Source organism: Scardinius erythrophthalmus, assembly GCF_964197995.2.
Source record: "Scardinius erythrophthalmus genome assembly, chromosome: 7".
Lineage (NCBI taxonomy): Eukaryota > Metazoa > Chordata > Actinopteri > Cypriniformes > Leuciscidae > Scardinius > Scardinius erythrophthalmus.
In genome coordinates this window covers 26,528,703-26,547,831 of record NC_138227.1, presented here as the reverse complement: position 1 = coordinate 26,547,831, position 19,129 = coordinate 26,528,703, and the positions used below count along the sequence as shown (strand labels likewise).

The following is a 19,129-nucleotide window of genomic DNA, read 5'->3' as shown; positions in this document are numbered from 1 at the left end:
ATGTTATATTGCAGCCCATAAACACAATCAAGCAAAGAAAAAAGGCAGTGAACCACCCCTTTAAAGGGATAGTTAACCCAAAAATAAAAATCCGGTCATAATTTATTCACCCTCAAATTGTTCCAACCCTGTATGAATTTCGTTCTGCTGCTGAACACAAAAGAAGATATTTTGAAGAATGTTGATAACCAAACAGTTGACGGACCCCATTGACTTACACTGTATTTGTTTCCATACTATGGAAGTCAATGGGGTCCATCAACTGTTTGGTTTCAATTGTTTCATACATGTTTGGAACAACTTAGGGGTGAGCTAATGATGACAGAATGAAAATTGTTGGGTCAACTATCCCTTTAACCTGTTCCATGTCTAGGAAAGTAACCCCCTAGCAACCACCCAGAGAACCCTAGCAACAACATAGCAACACCCTGGAAACCACCCGGAACATCCTAGCATCATAACCAGAATCCAAAATTATTATTATTTTTTTTTTTTTGCATATTTAAAAAGTCTTATTTTTAAATTGACAAGACAAAGGGAAAACTGTGACAATATGCAGCATTCTGTGGAAGGAAAGGAATCCTGGGATTGCGGGGGTTAGTGTTGAGAACGTGACATGGGGACGAGGCGTTCTGAATTCTGGAAATCATCTATTGTTTATTGTTGCAGAACAGACAGTTTACAGTGTGATTTATATAATGTGTAGGTGTTTAAATATGGAGGACATATAATAGCAGTGGTCTATACAAGGTGGGTTCAGTCAACCATGCTTAACCCTGTACTATTGAATCAGAGCAATGAAGATGTTGATCATTTGAGAATTGTGCAATCTAATTTCTTTCTCAAGAAATGTTGGAGCGTGTAGGAGGAGGGTTTCCAGAGATCGCTTGATGTTCATTACAGCTCTTTTGAGGAGGCTAAAAACATCTAAACTGAACAAAAGTTTCAATAGTTTTATGATTGTACTCTAGCCAAATTGTAGGCATAGGAGGCCTTGCTGTCATGACAACCTCTGGAACATAGTGTTCTATTCAGTTAACAAATTCAGCTGTGGTTACGTGGTTTCCTTCCTCTCGATTTCAGAGAACTCTGTATTCTGCTGCACGTCACTCTCAGGTAATCATTTAAAGGAGAAGAGTGCAAACTAAGAGAAAATATTCTCAAATAAAATTCTTTAATATCTCAGATGTTTATCCTATATTGTAATGTTATTGAATGGCGGGCAAATTAGACTTTTGTTTAAGTCTGCTGCTTTACAAATTATGAAGATACCAAAGCATGTGATCAAGTCAGATTTCAGTTCAAGACATTTTCAAACAGCACACACACACAAATAATGGACATGATGGCCCTGAAATGGCCCTGAAAAAAAAGTAAAACTTGCATTGTTTGCAGTCAAATATGACCGCATTGAATTTCATCTCATGGAAAAGTTTGGTACTGCGCCCAAACAAAATCTTACTGAAGGCTCATTTTTTGAGAGATTAACCTCAAATTTAGAAATCAACTTGGTTAAGGTGTCATCTTTAAGAAGACACCAAACTTAAGTATGTGCTCCAAATCATTCAAGACTTATGACAGTTTAAGTTAGAAATATTAATTTTAGGATTTCAGATTGGCTATGCTCAAAAAGTGAATAAATGGATTGTAACTCCTGCATAAATATAATTTTGTACAATAAAATCCTCTAAAAATACAAAATAGTAATTAAAAAAACACTATTAGACAATAATATAGTACATTCATTTCATTGAAATACGCGAAGAGCAACATGGGGTTCAATGTAAGTCTATGGTTTTTACACATTCACATTTTATTGACATGAAACTTGCTTAGCAAATATGTTGTTTTTTCTATAACAAAGATATATATATATATATATATATATATATATATATATATTAAATTGATTTTAATTTGTGTTCTGCACAAATACAGACTTTATTTTGATCTCATGGTAGATTTTGAATGGACAGACACGGAGAAGAGCTGCCTACAGGCAATGAGTTACAGTGATGAAACACACACAATGTGAGAGAGGCTGGCATTAACACAGTTTGAATTGTAGACAATAGCTGATGAGACGGGCATAAAAGAGGGCTGGCAGATGTGGATGGAGTGAGAGGCCTCGGCACCAGTGAGAACGACTGAGCGTTAGTGGAAGTTCAGCAAGGGCGTGGTCAATGCTTTGCCCAACATCCATTTTCTCTCGGTTACGAGGAACCCACAGATGCTGCTCTCTGTTCAACTCTTGACTGGATGTGATACACAAGATCAAAATGAGCATCAAGGTAAGTCAAATAAATCAGTCAATATTTGTAGGTAGACTTGTTTTAAAAGATTTTGAGCTTGTTGAGTATGAAATACAAAGTAAGCATTAGAGAAAAAGAGAGATATATGCTTTGTCGAAGGCACACATGCTCCAAGCATGTGAGGTCACCGTGGACCAGCCTTTCGGTTTATCTGATCCATCGATCACGTAAGACCCAGAGGACGATCTGTCTTTAGAAACCGGTAAACACACTCACTCACCTGCAGTTACACAGCCACAGTTCAATACAGGCTCGCCCTCCATATATCAAAGTGGCTACTTCTAATGAAAAAAAGGTCTTGGAGGCCACAAAATAAAAGATTCAAATTTATGGAAAAGGGACAAATAAATGTGTAGTATATTATGAATGTTTGGAATAGTTTGAAAAGATAAAGGCTTCTCTGTGTGTTTCATGTAGAAATGTTATAGGTAATTTTTCACCCCAAAATCAGAAGAAAGAAATGAGGCATGTTTTAGTACATATAAAAATAATACAAATTTGAAAATAATCAACAAAATAATGTCACAGACACATTTATACAGTATCAGCTTATAAAGTTGTGTTCAAGTTTTTGTTTTATTAGTTAACACCATGTTTGGAATGTTACTGTTGCCAGTCTGCAGGCGTTAATAGATTGATCCGTTGAGACTTTCGCTCCATTTCTTTATGAATCAGAATCATCTCTGCATTGAATAGTGTTATAAAAGATGGGAATGATTAGCTTGATCTAAACGTTCAACTCTACAACGCTAACTTAAAGTGAATGTTCAGTGAAGACACGTGCAGCAGTTCACGCTTTACAGGAAGTAGTGCAGAGTACTATGTGTTTTTTGTTATTAGCACTACAACCATTATTGTATAGCTGTATCACAGTTTGGTTTTGCTCATTTATTCAGAAAAATGTTTAGCCTAAAGCTTTGATATGATGCATTAATCATCTTTGACATGTCAACAGTCATTACTTGTCTTAATTAAGTTTTTAACTTGAGTTCGATACAAATAAACTAGAAATGGATGCAACGGCTTCCTGCTGGGTTGTGTTCTCCATGTGCTGGTTTCAACAGAACATACATTGAGACACATTTCTGTCGGCTTAGAGGAAGCTGTTTCTCTCATCCAGATCATTGCACAATGTGTTGTAATATTGTTCCCTAATCAGAGCAGACAGCATGAAACTATTCAAACAGCACGATAACTTATGTAGAGATAACTGTAATGATTGTAATTTAAATTTCAACCCTTCAAAAAAATAAAAAAATAATAATAATAATAATCGGTTGTTACTGATTGTCTGTTATTTGTGATCTTAGTACTTGGTGCATTTAGTAATGTTACTTACTCAACGTTTTAATACTGTTTTCCCTTCACATTATTAGAAAAATTGACCCCTACTTGTCAACAAGATGAATGCAACATTATTTACTGCATTTGAATGCAAATCTCAGGATCACTGTATGTTTTGACGCTGGCACGACTTACCCCGAAGTATCTGACATAGTTTACATCACAGCTAAACTACCTTTCAAAAGTTAACTTTTTAGCGCAATTTTCCCCCGGAAATTGCGCTTGTTAACTTATGATTTCTGTTCTGTGCGTCTGTGCGCACCAATCTTGCACTTCTATCTACTCCTCAACCAGACCACCTAGAGACTTCGGGTTTTCGGCATTATGTTAAGGAAGGACTAATCTCGGGAACGCACAAAAAAATCCAGGAAAAGATTTACTATCTCTCAGTGTTGTGATCCCATGAGGTGAGAAAATATGGCTAAAACACTCACCGAGTTTTTATTACTTGTTTTTTCTTTGCAAAAATGCATTTAAAAGTGAAAACTAGAGACTTTTGCGTTGTTACAAAAATTTATATTCCGCATAATGCTGTTCTTTTGAACTTTCAAATTAATCAAAGGATCCTAAAAAAGTATTATAAAAATAGTAAGCAGCACAACTGTTTTCAGCATCGATTATAATAATCAGAAATGTTTCTTGAGTTACAAATCAGCCAATGAGAATGATTTCTGAAGGGTCATGTGACTCTGAAGACTGGAGTAATGATGCTGAAAATTCAGCTTTGATCACAAGAATAAATTACATTTTAAATATATTAAGATATTAGTGAACAAATTCCATCGCACACCTGCAGCTGATAGGTGCGTAGGATAACAAGACCAAATAAGTAGGTCGTTTCAACAGTCTACGTTTCGGTCACACAACCTCCATCAGGAATGTTCCTGATGAAGGTCGTGTGACCGAAACGTAGATAATAAAGATTACATTCAATTGCAAGTAACGATAGTGTGCGGGAGTTCCTTATCTGTTGAAATATATTAAGATAGAAACATTTCTTTGTATTAATTGTATTAATATTTCACATTATTACCGTTTTTACTGCATTTTTGTTAAAACTAGATGTACCGCATCGCGGTACAAAATATGACCGCCGCTCAGGCCTGCACTGGCTTTCCACAAAAATAAATGACGTGGAGTAATTTGGCTGTATTGCGTGTTTATGTATATACCTAAAAAAAGTAATAGTATGTGCATGTCTGTCTGTGTGTGTGTGTGTGTGTGTGTGTGTGTGTGTGTGTGTGTGTGTGTGTGTGTGTGTGTGTGTGTGTGTGTGTGTGTGTGTCTGTGTGTCTGTGTGTGTGTGTGTGTGTGTGTGTGTGTGTGTGTGTCTGTGTGTGTGTGTGTGTGTGTGTCTGTGCGTGTATGTATGTGTGCGTACATGTGTGCGCGTGTGTGTTTGTGTGTGTGTGTCTGTGCATGTGGATTTGTATGTGTGTGTATGGGTGTGTGTCTGTGCGTGTGGATGTCAGTGTGTGTGCATGCTTGCGTTTGTTTGTATTCCTGCATGTGTGTGTGTGACAGTATCATCCTAAACCAGCAACCCTTCGCTCAACAGCACCATCTACAGGATTATTGCTACTGACTTATAAAGCCCTAAACGGCTTAGCTCCAGTTTATTTAACGGATCTTCTATCGCCCTATAATCCATCGCGCTCTTTAAGATCACTAAATTCGAGGCTTTTGGTCATACCTAGGATATCCAGATCCACCAAAGGAGGGAGAGCATTTTCACATTTAGCACCAAAACTCTGGAATAGCCTTCCTGATACTGTTCGTTGCTCAGATTCGCTCTCCCAGTTTAAAACTAGATTAAAGACGCATCTCTTCAGCCAGGCATTCATATAATATTTTAATCTTACAGTTAAATCCGGTCTCTACTTCATAAACGCCAGAGGAGAACTGGCCCCCGACTGAGCCTGGGTTCTCCCAAGGTTTTTTTTTCTCCATTAGGTCACCTAATGGAGTTTTTCGGTTCCTTGCCACTGTTGCCTTTGGCTTGCTCAGTTGGGGATACTTAATTTGATTAATCGATTCAACAGTGCTATTGATCTGCATTACCAAACGTGGATGTTTTACACCAGAAACATACACTGATGTACTATTTTATTTAATACTGTGAAGCTGCTTTGATACAATCTGTATTGTGAAAAGCGCTATATAAATAAAGTTGACTTGACTTGACTTGACAGGCCGATGAGTGTACAGTCACTAAATGTGCACATAAATGAATTTATTTTATACCCCCCCATGGATGAAATTCTACGAAACTTAGCAGAGGATACCCCCAGAGGATGTCAAGTTAATCATACACATGAAATATGGTGCAGTTCTGAACATCTCCACTGAAGATAGGGGCGATTAAAGCAGAATAATATTGCATTTTCATTTTTTATGGGAGGGGCGCAAATCACAAATGAGTGATTATGGGCTAGGTTGATGTGGGCCCTTAAGAGCAACATACCATAAAAATTTCTTCATCCTCGGTGCCACGGTTCAGGTAGTTATTTAGGAAAAACTGAATTTTTTAGGTTTGGGGGGGGGGCCCAGCGCGGGGGGGGGAGTGGCCCCCGGGACCAAACGAAATTTTTCCGTAGAAGTCTAGTGGGGCTACATGCCCACCAAATTTCATGTTCCCCGGTGTTTCGGTGTCCCTGGTATCATTGACGAAAAATTTACGGGGGCCCCAGTGCAGGGGGGGGGAAGTGGCCCCCGGGGACCAAACGAAATTTTTCCGTAAAAGTCTAGTAGACCAACATACCATAAAAATTTCTTCATCCTCGGTGCCACGGTTCAGGTAGTTATTTAGGAAAAACTGAATTTTTTTGGGTTTGGGGGGGCCCAGCGCGGGGGGGGAGTGGCCCCCGGGGACCAAACGAAATTTTTCCTTAGAAGTCTAGTGGGGCTACATGCCCACCAAATTTCATGTTCCCCGGTGCTTCGGTGTCCCTGGTATCGTTGACGAAAAATTCAGTAAGGTGACGGAAAAAAAAAGAAAAAAAAAACTTTGACAATCCCTATATGAATCCCTATATAATGTAGCCTTGGTGAGCAGAAGAGACAAAAAAAATTTCACAAAACTTTACAAAAACTTTAAAGGTGTTATGATGAGGCAAGGACAAAGCAGAGAGAGAATCCAAATGCAGCAGTCATCTATTTAAACAAACAGGTAATCCAGGGCAAATAACAGAACAACGGCACTAAGGACAGGAACAAGAAACAGGAAACGGCTACAACGACCGACAAACAACAACTGAAGCACAGAGGTTTAAATACAAATGCAAACAAGCTAAACAAGATAACAAGGGGGCGTGGTAAATAAGAAACACCTGGGGAGACTAATCAACATAACGGGGAACTGCTAACACGGGACAAGGCAGGAACACAGACATGAATCATTACAAAAGGGGTCATATAATGCCAATGAGAAACCCCTCCCACTATTAAGCTTTTAATCGTGGGAGGGGCGTCTGACCGTGTGACGCTCATTTTAATAATGCATGGCTTATATTAACAACTTGCATGATATAGAAAATCTAACATGGAAAAAAAAGTTACTTATCGTTTTCTCATGTGCATCCAATTGTAATGGATCTTTTCTAAATATATGTGCACAGTTTTCTAAATACAGGGATGACGCAGTTTACCCAGTGACTCATCTTACCCCATTCTCCCTGACACCCTATTACTCTGCTATCATTGGTTCATATTCAAAGCCTTGAGTTTTGGCCAAGTCTGCTGCAGTCTGTTCTCCACACCTATGGATTGCTGTATTTTGGTCCTGCAGTTGTTTGATTATACTAATGGAGAGCTTGGTGACTGTAATGGCGGCCTGTCATCTGATGTGTCATAATCCAGTGTTTGTATTATGCAGTGTTGCTAAGTAACCCCTCCCATTAGAAACACTGGCAGCCTTCTGTTGTTTGGCTTTAATGGATCAAAAGGCACAAATTTCTAAAACAACCACATCTCAGGATTGATTGGCTAATGGTAACGTTGGGAAATGTCAAGACCTTTCATCTCAAATGCTCTCATTACATGGGCAGAATGTTTACGGGCAACATGAGAGAAGCGTAAAGCACAATGACAGATACACGGTTGCTAAATATTCCAAATTAAATCTAAAATGGATTCCCTAGATTCTTTTAAAATGGTTTTGAAAGAAGTCTTTTCTGCTAGGATTTGTTGATGAACACAAAGTTCAACAGAACAGCATTTATTTCAAAAAGAAATCTTTTGTAAGAATGTACTGTCACTTTTGATCAATTTAATACATCCTTGCTGAATATAAAAAATAAAAATCTAACTTTTGACTGGTAGCGCATTTAGACATTGTTTTGGCAAACTCTCATTTAGTCTGGCTCATTTAGGTATATAACAACAACTTTACTACCATCCAACCATCCAAACAACCCCTAATTAATAAACTTTAGTTTGGGGACCAATTCTTACTATTAATTAGTTGCTTATTAGCTTGCATATTACTAGCATATTGGCTTATAAAGCACATATTAATGCCTCGTTCTGCATGACCATATTCTACATCCCTCAATACCTAAACATAACCACTACAACAACTACCTTACTAAAGGTAAATTCATAAGCTTTAATAAAGGTTATTACAGTAAATTAAGAGTTTATTGAAGCAAAAGTCAGAGTTAACAGTAAATATGAGTTCCCTAAATTAAAGTGTGATCAAACATGTTTCTCACATATAAAAACAGTAATGAAGTAAAATGGGTTGCAAAAAGGGCATTTCACAGTGCTTTAAATGTGCAATAGGATAAAGAGAATAGAATGCTGAAATAACAGCAGATGTTTGTGGGAAATCAGTCATTTTGAACATGGAACACACATCATGTTTTCTAAGTATAACCTGTCTGTGTATTTTTGATTGTGAGTGTTTTCTCTCTTTCAGATCATGTTGCGAGGGGTGTCCTTTTTTCTGTTACTCGTCTTCAGAAGTGAGTTATCACTATTCTGCTCCTCTATTTCTCTCTTACACACACTGCATCTTTTATCACGTTACACGTAGGCTGTACACTATAAACATTTGTCAGCATAATCTGATAAAGCCTATTTTTAATAAAATTCTACATTACCAAAAACCACAAATGACCAGCGGGTCTAATATGTGGGCTTTTCCAGATGAAAACTTCAGATAAAAGATTGATTATAGCCTTTCTGCAATAATCACAGCGATTGCCAGTAGAATTGCTCAGTCTCATGTGGCCATTCATCTTGTGAAGGGATTCGTTGGAAAAACTGTGCGTAGCCGGAAAATGCATACAAAAAATGCTGCGACTCATCTCTGCTAGACCACAATTAGTCCTTGTTCTGTGGCAGGGTCTATGAGAGGCCTGCCTTCATTACAAACCACTGCACTCTACATCACCACGCTGTTATTATGCCAGACTCAGAATACATTTGCATTCATCTGCTGCATGTGTAATCTTGAACTCTGAAGCCAACCAACATCATTGTGCTGAATGTGTTCTTTAAACACTCATAAGTCATTATGGTGTCAGATGGAGATGTTGGTTATGCTCTGTAAAAAATGCCTCATGTCATCTTGTGAAAATCTCAGATATTTGTCTCTACAGTCTTAATGAGAGTGCCACTGAACACAGCCTATCACATTCTCGCTCGCTCCTTCTGTAATATGCATATATATATATATGAAGAGTTCAGATGCAAAAGCCTCTAAGTGCCTATGAATTGTCATTAAAGTGAAATTATTGAACTTAAATATACAAGCTTGATAAAAATGATCATTCTAGAAGAAAATTTCAGATGGCACTTAGAGGCTTTTGCATCTGAACTCTTCATATATATATATATATATATATATATATATATATATATATATATAATATATATGTATTACTTCTGAATTTGACAGTTTAAAGTGAATATAATTTAATATAATATAATATAGTTCCTAGTCATCATTAGTTTCCTTGGTTAATTGATTTACGCACCTGTTCTGTTTTACGTTGATTACTTTGTATTTAAGCCCTCAGTTCATCGTTTATATTTTACAAATGTATGCATTTATAATTTCACAGTATTGTGTCTGTAGTCTTCTTTATTATCTTGATATTTTTAGTATAGTGGCTTCATATTCATACAAACTTGTATTTCACACTATTACTTTGAAATTAAGCTTTAAATTATAAGTCAGTTCATCCATTCAATAGATGGGGGGGTTTGCTAATGCCATTTTCTGGTCTTTTTATACACTATAAATAATATCATAAGAGAGCCATCAGCCTTCAAAATAATATTTGAATTGTTGCCAAGGCACATTGTTGAAAATTCCCCAGGGAAATCAATATCCCAAGATCTTGAACAGAATCCCAGAAAACTTACTTAACGGCAACTCCAAAATATGTGAGAGTATGATCAGCATCCAAATGACCACACGTATAGATAGTTGCCTGCACAAGATTTCTCCACCCAAACTTTTTCTGTCTTTGAAGAAGTAGATGATTTATTTTACTCACCAAAGCCAAAATGTGTGTATTTTTCTGTCTGTGAAGGTTATGCAGCTGAGAATATGACAAAAACAGAGGACACCACCGCGACACCACCGTCTAACACCACTGGACCCATGGGTAATTGTAGGATTTTAATAGCATTGATTTTTTTTTTTTTATTTCCCCGCATAACAATTCCAGGATTGCCTATAATGTCTTATAGAATTGTTATCTGTTTATTCTATGCTATGTTTGCTGTTTTGAATCGAAGTGTTTCCAATAGAGCTAAACTGAGTTACAGATGTGGAACGACATTCCCTGGTCTCCCTTACCTTGATAACATACTCTGTAAAGTTTGATCCGTCTCGGAAAGAATTGATTTCTGGTGGCATAATAAACCAGCGCTGTTTGTTTCGACTTGTATCACCGTCTCAAATCTCAAATACAATTCAATCACAGAAGTGTTCTCCTCGTTCCTCCAGTTAACCTGAATGCGACAGGGGTGACAATGAGCCCATACGCACAGCAGTTAAACATCACCGTACCCGTGGCGATCACAAACATCTCAACTGTGACCCCCAACAAGACGTCCACCGGACAGGGTAAGCTTTGATGCCCCTGACTTAAGTACAGCTTCGGTAAAACCTCCCACTCAAACAGGAGGACTTTCAGTGTGGGATTGGGGGAGGGTAACAGAGCCGAGGATTGCATGAATAGCTGAGAGGCTTCCTCTTTACTCATGCAATTCATATCAAGGGCACACATAACTTAGAAACTAATTAGCAGGTAATTAGAAAATGTTCAACGCTCTTTCCATGCTGAGAGGCTTAAAGATAATGCGGCATTTCCGTGGGATTGCGGAGCGCGGTCGTGGAGAGCTGATATGCTTTATGAAGAATCAACCAACCATATATCCTGGGAGAGCGGTGCCATTGAAATATGCAAGAATTGAATTTGAAAGACAGGGCCGGACAGAGAACGAGTGCTGCTGGAATTTAATTAGAAGCAATTACGGACAAATGCATAGGATTGAGATAAGGGGAAGCGTCTGCTTTTCACACTGAAAGTCTTTGCTGTCAACTTACATTTACGGACAAAAACGGGATTCAAAAGCTCACTCCTATTCATAATTCTGTGAGTTTGAGGAAAGAGTGTACATGCTAGATTAGGTTTCTCTCCTTGTCTTTCTCCCTGACCTCCTCTCCCTCTCATTTTCTCATAGCAACTGCCGTTGACACCACCATCAGCAAAACCACCATCAGCACAACCACCATCAGCACAACCACCAAAGTAACAGTGTGGGGTAAACTTTCTCATCTTCCTCATCTTATGCTTATACTGACTTTTCACTCATGATACATTGATATATTGGAGGTGGTAGTTTCCCCTTGTGCCAGTATATATATAGAATAGAAATTGCGGTTTCACTTTATTTTGATGGTCCCTTTAACACATTCTGTTGACTATAAGTAACGTTGCAGCACCTGCATGTCTACTAACTCTCATTAGAGTGTTAGTAGAGTATTAATAGATTGGTAGGGTTAGGGTTAGAATAAGTTGACGTAGTTGCATGTTACTTATAGTCAGTATAATATCTGTTGGAGGACCATCACAATAAAGAGTTATCAGATATTACGCAGACAGTCTACTAATACTCTAATGAGAGTTAGTTGACATGTACTTGCAAAGTTACTTATATTCAACAGAATGTTCAAAAGGGACCATCAAAATAATAGTAAATAAATAGCGACATACAACGACATTATAACATTTTCGGGTAAGATATCCCTTTAAATTCCATCATGGCTATAGCATATATTAAAATATGAAAACCCATATCAGTCTCTCTCCACTGCTTTTTACCCATTAAGTAATTTGCATAAACAGCATCCCATTGGCTCAACCCTGACTGGATCATAGAAATTCGTGTTGGAGGTAATTTAAGGTGGACGGGTGAAAGGAAAAGTCCTCTGATTGTGTCATCCCATTAGAAGCAGCAGGCTCATGGATCCATCACAGTGAACACGAATATGCCAACACACACCCACACATATTCTAGTAGCTTATTTTGCATATCATGAAAATGATGGAGTCCATTTACATTTTATAGGCACATAGACTGTCTTCAGGTCTTGTTTATTATGTCAAAACCTACATTTGTACATTTTCTTCAACAGATAAGAGATGGGATGAGCCGTTTAATTACAGTAAGTATCTATTTAATCATTTAGTAATTAACAGTGCTTACTAATGCAGACATCACTATTAACCCCTAACCTGAAGTATTAAACGTTAGCCTGTAAATCGTCCTGCACCGTTTGTGCTACAGACGTGAATGATATTTTGTAAATAAGAGTTGCATTAGAACGTTTTTAAGTTATTGGACTTTTTGATTCACACGTGATGGATGATAAAATATCACAGTAATCTGATCACAGTGTTATTTTTGTATTATTTATATACTATTATAGCATTTAGTACTAATTTATAGTAGCTTTTTATTTTTTCAGTTTTCAGTTTATTAGGTTTATATAAATATATATATATATATATATATATATATATATTTCTGTTTCTATTTATTTTTATTTGTTTTAGTAGTTTTAGTTCTTCAACCTATTTATTAGTAATAGTTTTTTTTTTTTTTAAGAATAACAACACATTCTAATAGACCAAATATTTTGTGATCTTGTGGCGTTATGTTAGTGTTCATTATAGTTTTATTACAGTTGTTTTAGTATTTTGAATTAGCTTTTATTTTTATATTTTTATTTTTCATGTTAATTTTAGTTTAATTTCTTTAATTTCTAGCAATTGTATTATGTGCTTTTGTCATTTATTGAAAAAAAGTTCCTTATGTAGGTTTATTTATATCAGTTTAATCAGTTTTAGTTAGTCTTTTTTTGTAATTCCTGTGAATAATTTTAGTGCTTCTACTTAAACTTAAATTTCAGTTTATTGCCAAGGCATAATTTCAAATTTACATTTAGTTCATCAACTAATGTTTACATTTTATTTTATTTTATTTCAGCTTTATTTTGATTAACAGAAATGTCTTAATAGTTTTACTGCGTTCGAAATCGCATACTGTACAGTAGGTAGCTACTACATTTCTTTTGAAACTTACTTTGTGTCTGTTAAAAACGTATTTTCTTTATAGCATGATTGTTGGTAGTATGAATGAAATTCGGACGTATTATATCCGCCATGTTGTCACTATAGGGACTTTAAGCAACAGAACGGCAATGGCACTCTGGCGTTCTATCGCGCAGGCACGACATTAACTGCTACTTCGCAACGTTCTACTGTAACCGTCTACTACGGGAGAACAGCTGATTTGCCGTAGTCGTTACTACTTGACAAATTAAGAAAGTTATGTTTTATGATATGTGGCCTTGTAATTGTTTCTGATATCATTAAATGCCCAAAGCAACCATTCTATTGCTTTTTAAAATAACTTTTTATGTATTTTGCCAAATGAAATTATCCTCTACTACACCGTCCTCTTCACTGTTGCTTAGTGAATTTTGAGTTCTTTAGCTACATCAGTTAACCGTTTACTTCCGGCTGGCGTTGCAGTTCCATCAGCAGCAGTTGCTTATAGTCTGCCTGTAGTCAATCATTTTATCCCTTAAAACTCATCTTTGATCACCAAAATGACATATATAAACGTTTTTTCCTTAAAAAAAATCTCCATTCCTTAAAATAGCTTGAATGTAACTCTACACCCTTGCCTCATTTAGGCTACTATACGTTGTTCTATGAATATGCAAATTAGCCCCGCCTCCACTTCACTCACCAACTCAGAGATCCACATGTTGACGATCACACGTTGACCAGGGGTGCGTTTTCCAAAAGCATTGTTAGCCAACTATGGTCACAAGTTCCGTCGTTACCAGGGTAGTTCAACGAGTCGGTGTTTCCCGAAACCATAGTTCTAACGAACATTCGCAAACAGCATCGCAAAGTTGTGTGGTTGGAACGACAGCCCTCGAGGTGTGGTCAGAAGCATAGTTTCTTGTTTGCATGACATGTGGACTTAATGAATCTGCTGAGATCGAATTAATGCTACATGCTTTGCTATAAATTACGAATATGGCATCTGAGGACTATTTCTCATTTTTCTCAGTTATTTTGCTTCATTTCCAGATTCAATTATAGGCTCGTTCTTACATGGTAGAGCACGTTCGCACATGCGCACTCTTCAAAAATGACGCTTTAAATCTCTTGACAAACTAATAGATGTATATTACATTTATATGTATTCTAAATAAAAGTCACAGGTTGTACTGAATGTCAGCTTGCTTATTTTGCTCATGACAAGGATTGATTAAAGAAAGTTATTACTCCCCCACCTGTGTGACATCATTAACCAACGTGGTTGAACGACCAATTTGCGACAGTACGGTTTCTGCAAACAGTCGTGACTGGCTAGTTGATTTCTTTAACGATGCATCGTACTATGGTAGTTAAGCAGCGAGTTGCGTCGTTGTACGGGAAACGCACCCCTGATTGGTTACACTAGTTTGTGACGTCAGAAACACCAGCGATTTCAAACTGTGTTTTTGAGGCTGTCTTTGGTTCACTGCAGTTTTAAGGAGAAAATACTCAGTAATGGTGTTGACTTATGAATTTGCACATGGTTTGTCTTAAAGCATATAAAAAACACCACATATACAACATTAACACTTGATTTTAAAGTCATGATGTGTCCTACGGTATGGCTTCAGTTGCGTCGCTTCACTTTCATTCACAAGTCCTCTCCTGTGGCCTCTTGGGATAGTAAAGTGTCCATCGATTGCGCACTACAAAATCTTGCCGAAAGTAGCAGGTCATCCGGGGAATTTTCTCCTTTTGTTTTTTTTTAATACTATGAATTTGGACATACTACTTACAGTACACATTGTTTTTTGCCTACTAAGAAAGTAGGGATATTTTGGATGCAGCGTTTTAGATAACAAACCCTGTCTTGTGTAACCCATTAACAACTAATCACGAAATGTGGCAGTTTCGTTTTTAAAATCACAACTGTGCTGTTCAGGTGTTAATTGTCTGCTGGCTTTTCTGGTACAGTGGCATCTGAGCCGCTGACAGTGCGTCCGCACACAAACCAGAGGAACTCCACCTCCCTGTCAGTGGAAAGCATTGTGTTTATAAGAAGCACAGAGGTGCCGAGCATGAGCGCTATTACTGTCTCAAGTGCTGTAGTTTAAAGCTTATGACCTGGCGACAGTCGCTGTTTCAATCACTTCCTATTGTTAGGGCAGGTAGGGCATCTGACGTTCAAGAAATATCCTCATTAGCCGTGACCCGTGGATACCTCTGTTCTGCATTCATTCCCCAGGAACTGATTTTAGAAGTGCTTGAATATGTTCCAGAGTCATCAGTTAAGGGTGTTTTATGCTGGTTGATTTTCACTGTTACTTCAAAGTGCGAGTGCATGTGCGTGTATGAGGTTTTGCCTGCTTTGTGGATACCAAATGCTCTCACAAGGATAGTAAAACCAGGAATCAGCTACCAGACAACAGTCCCTTGGGATAAGAGCTTATTAAACATACTAAATAATGACTTAATAAAAATGCAAATTCCCAAAATAGTAATGCATGTATATTCCATGGTTTTCTTTTTCTATATTTCATAAAATATATATATACAAACATATGTACATACTGCATGTGCGATGTGATCATGTTTGTGAAATTCACCCTTAAATGATGAGAGAGAGCTCATAAAATGTTTTTATTATTTCTGAATGTAATAAAGTTTAAGATGTTTATAAATCTGACTTTTGCTGCTTCTCCTGCTGAGAGAAACACTTGATGATTTCAAGTCTCCCACGAGATGAAATTAAAATGAATGTGACTTTATGTGTTTTCAGACTGTTAGACCAGAGTGTGTGTGTGTGTGTGTGTGTGTGTGTGTGTGTGTGTGTGTGTGTGTGTGTGTGTGTGTGTGTGTGTGTGTGTGTGTGTGTGTGTGTGTGTGTGCTTTGCATTTTGATCTATATATAACTTGACTTGTTTTTTGTTTTTTTGTTTTTTTTTCAGATTACCACTCTCTGCGTCAAGTAGGGTTGATTATTGCTGCAGTTCTTTTCGTGATGGGAATCATGGTGCTTGGTTGTAAGTTAACCCAACTTCAAGTTTTAGTCATGATAGTCACGTTTCAATTTTCAAACATCTTTTCTCACTTTTTTCCATTCTTCCTTCGTCTGAAAGGTGGCAAAGTTAAACGATTCCCACGGTGTCGAATTGGCAAAGGAAGGTTAGCAAAATCTCTCTAGTGTGAGTGTGTGTGTTGTGTGATGTCTTGTGTGTGTGATGCTCAAGTCAATGGCATATTAACAAAGACGTTAGCTCTCCTGTAAACTGATCATTTAGGCAAATGTAGTAGTTAATTCAAGTTACATATGCATATTTGCCTACTGTGCATATTATACATGCTAAATACTTCAGCAATATTAAAAGTAGTATGGTAGTATGCTATTCTACCTAACCATTGTTTGCTACTTGAACGCATTCAATGATTGGGTGCCTAATAACATTTGACCTCTTTTGCAACTTCATGATGTGTTTTTATAATCGTTACAGACTTCATTGTGTTTAGACGCCATTAGGGATTTTATATAGATTGATCCAAAGCACATGATTGCAGTCTTGCCACATATGATGAATGCAAAGAGTTTAACTTTAATGTGCTTATTATACTCCCCTCTGTGCCACTTTAAAATGGAAATTTATAAATGAAAATACACAGCAATTGCATAGGCAGAATGTCAACTGAATTGACTTGTGCAAAAGAGACAACAAAACGGTATATAATTCCAGTAATATAAGAGAAGAGTAATGACATGCTTCTCTTTGAAAAGAGCCTTCAAATGGTCTCGGCTATTAAGGTAAAAAGGCATAATTTTGTTTCTTTGCAAAATAGTTAGAAACGGTAACGCTTTACCTGGAAAGAAAGCAGTTGTTGACATGGCCTTGCCTCTCACAGAGCTGATGTGAAAACCCACTAAAGGCTTTAACAGACGATTTATGCTATATTTAAAGAAATATTTAACGTCCTATGGGCTACAATGTTGCATTATATGACTTTGGAGGGAAGGTTATGTTTTGTAAGCAAGAAGTTATTTTGCACACACTTTTAAAGTCACCATGAAATCTTTAATTAAAACAGCCTCCCCTCCCTCTTCCAACAACATCTCTTCTCCGATGATGTGTTTACTGGCATGAGGGCGGGGCAACCTGTCACTCACATGAGATCGGCCAATAGCAAACCATATCAATCCAATCAATTCCTGATGGACAAAATCAAGTTCTGCCCTACATATTTTTTCGAAAGGCTTTCACTTGCATGTACTTCACAGAAGAAATTCGTTTTTTATCTGTTGTTTCCTACATAGAAAAAAGATGCATTGATGAATTCTCAAAATGATTTCTAAGTGAACTGATTTACTTTAAACTGACTTATTGGCTTTGAAAAAACTTAGTTTTTTCCCCTCTTTTCAACCTCTTTCTATTTTTTTTTTTTTTTGTCTGGGTGTCTAGTTCATACGTGGTGACCAAAAGTTAACACTCTTCCCGACATTGATCAGCTGGCTCGCCAATAAACAGAAGAACAGCAGGAGACCACAAAGGAGCCAGTCAGACCTGTTCCGACAGCGGTTACAGACTTACATTTCCCCCTTGTGAGAACAACATCATAAAAGATGGAGAGGTTGTGTGTGTGTGAACGTGTTCATTATTTCAAACTGATCTTCAGGTTTGTCACACTGAAGCGCGCCGGGGAATAAGATGTGTGCTATCGTGCAGCACTAAACGCCAATGGTAACACAACGGCTGAGACTTCGGCAGATCCCAACGTAATCACGCTTCTCAGACACAAAATCCCTTCATCCCTTTGCTCTCCTGCACCAAACAGCTCTGTTTAAGCGTCAAACTTTGTACAACACAGGCCTGTACTTGTGTTTTATTATTTCAATACGTGCATCCTCAGGTGTGTCAATCATTTGGAATTGGAGGGAAGCTTTGTGTGGCTCACAAGCGCCCTCAAGAGGCTTCCAGACACATTTATCATGAGTTCTCCCAAGAGGAGAGAATAAAAAATGTTTGACTCTGATTCATGTATCTGAATTCAACATCTTCATCTTGTCCTTGTGAAAAAATACAGTACAATAAGTGATAAGTTTCATATTACTTATCTCACATGAGCTCATTTGGACTGTCAGCAGTGGAAAATGAGTATATGATGATGTCAGGGAAAATGAAAATATCAAAACCATCTCTCTGTGATATTTACCATTAGCATATCAGAAAACAGAGCAAGGTGTTTATGTAAATGTTCAATAGTTGAACATGCAAATTCTAGAAAGAAGTTTTTTTTTCTTCCATATTGCATAAAACGAGATATGCCGCAAATAGATATATTTGAATATATATTTATAAATCCTGAATATATAGTTATAACTGAATATATTCAGATTTATAACTATATATCCAGGATTTACATGTATATATTCAGAGTTATAACTATATAATCGGATTTACATTTATATATTCAGAGTTACAACTATATATTCAGGATTTATAAATATATAGTATTCAGAGTTATAACTATATATTCAGATTTACATGTATATATTCAGAGTTATAACTATATATTCAGTATTTACATTGATATATTCCGATCTGTAACTATATATTCAGATTTACATTTATATATTCAGAGTTACAACTATATATTCAGGATTAATAAATATATACAGTATTCAGAGTTATAACTATATATTCAGATTTACATGTATATATTAAGAGTTATAACTATATATTCAGTATTTACATTTATATATTCCGATCTGTAAATATTCAGTATTTACATTTATATATTCAGATTTGTATCTATACATTCAGATTTACATATAATTATTTAATGTTTGCCACCCCCCCCCCCCTCCTCCTCCTCCTCCTCCTAAATCAAATACATAATAGCACAGTT

General features: G+C 36.9%; 1 protein-coding gene across 3 annotated transcripts in view; it reads left to right on the top strand.

Moving 5' to 3' along the window:
• Positions 1-18,253, top strand: part of fxyd5 (FXYD domain containing ion transport regulator 5) — a 28,502-nt gene extending 10,249 nt beyond the window's left edge. For 2 of the 3 annotated variants that reach the window (XM_081369701.1, XM_081369702.1), the window contains 9 exons: positions 2,069-2,291; positions 8,575-8,620; positions 10,199-10,273; positions 10,618-10,737; positions 11,358-11,438; positions 12,313-12,342; positions 16,183-16,257; positions 16,354-16,399; positions 17,683-18,253. In XM_081369701.1, the coding sequence (XP_081225827.1) occupies positions 2,280-2,291; positions 8,575-8,620; positions 10,199-10,273; positions 10,618-10,737; positions 11,358-11,438; positions 12,313-12,342; positions 16,183-16,257; positions 16,354-16,399; positions 17,683-17,707 (510 nt within the window). In that variant the 5' untranslated portion in view covers positions 2,069-2,279 and the 3' untranslated portion in view covers positions 17,708-18,253. Of the gene's footprint in view, positions 1-2,068; positions 2,292-8,574; positions 8,621-10,198; positions 10,274-10,617; positions 10,738-11,357; positions 11,439-12,312; positions 12,343-16,182; positions 16,258-16,353; positions 16,420-17,682 lie in introns of all 3 variants that reach the window. The other variant, XM_081369703.1, reaches the window with a different exon arrangement.
• Positions 18,254-19,129: the final 876 nt, after the last annotated feature.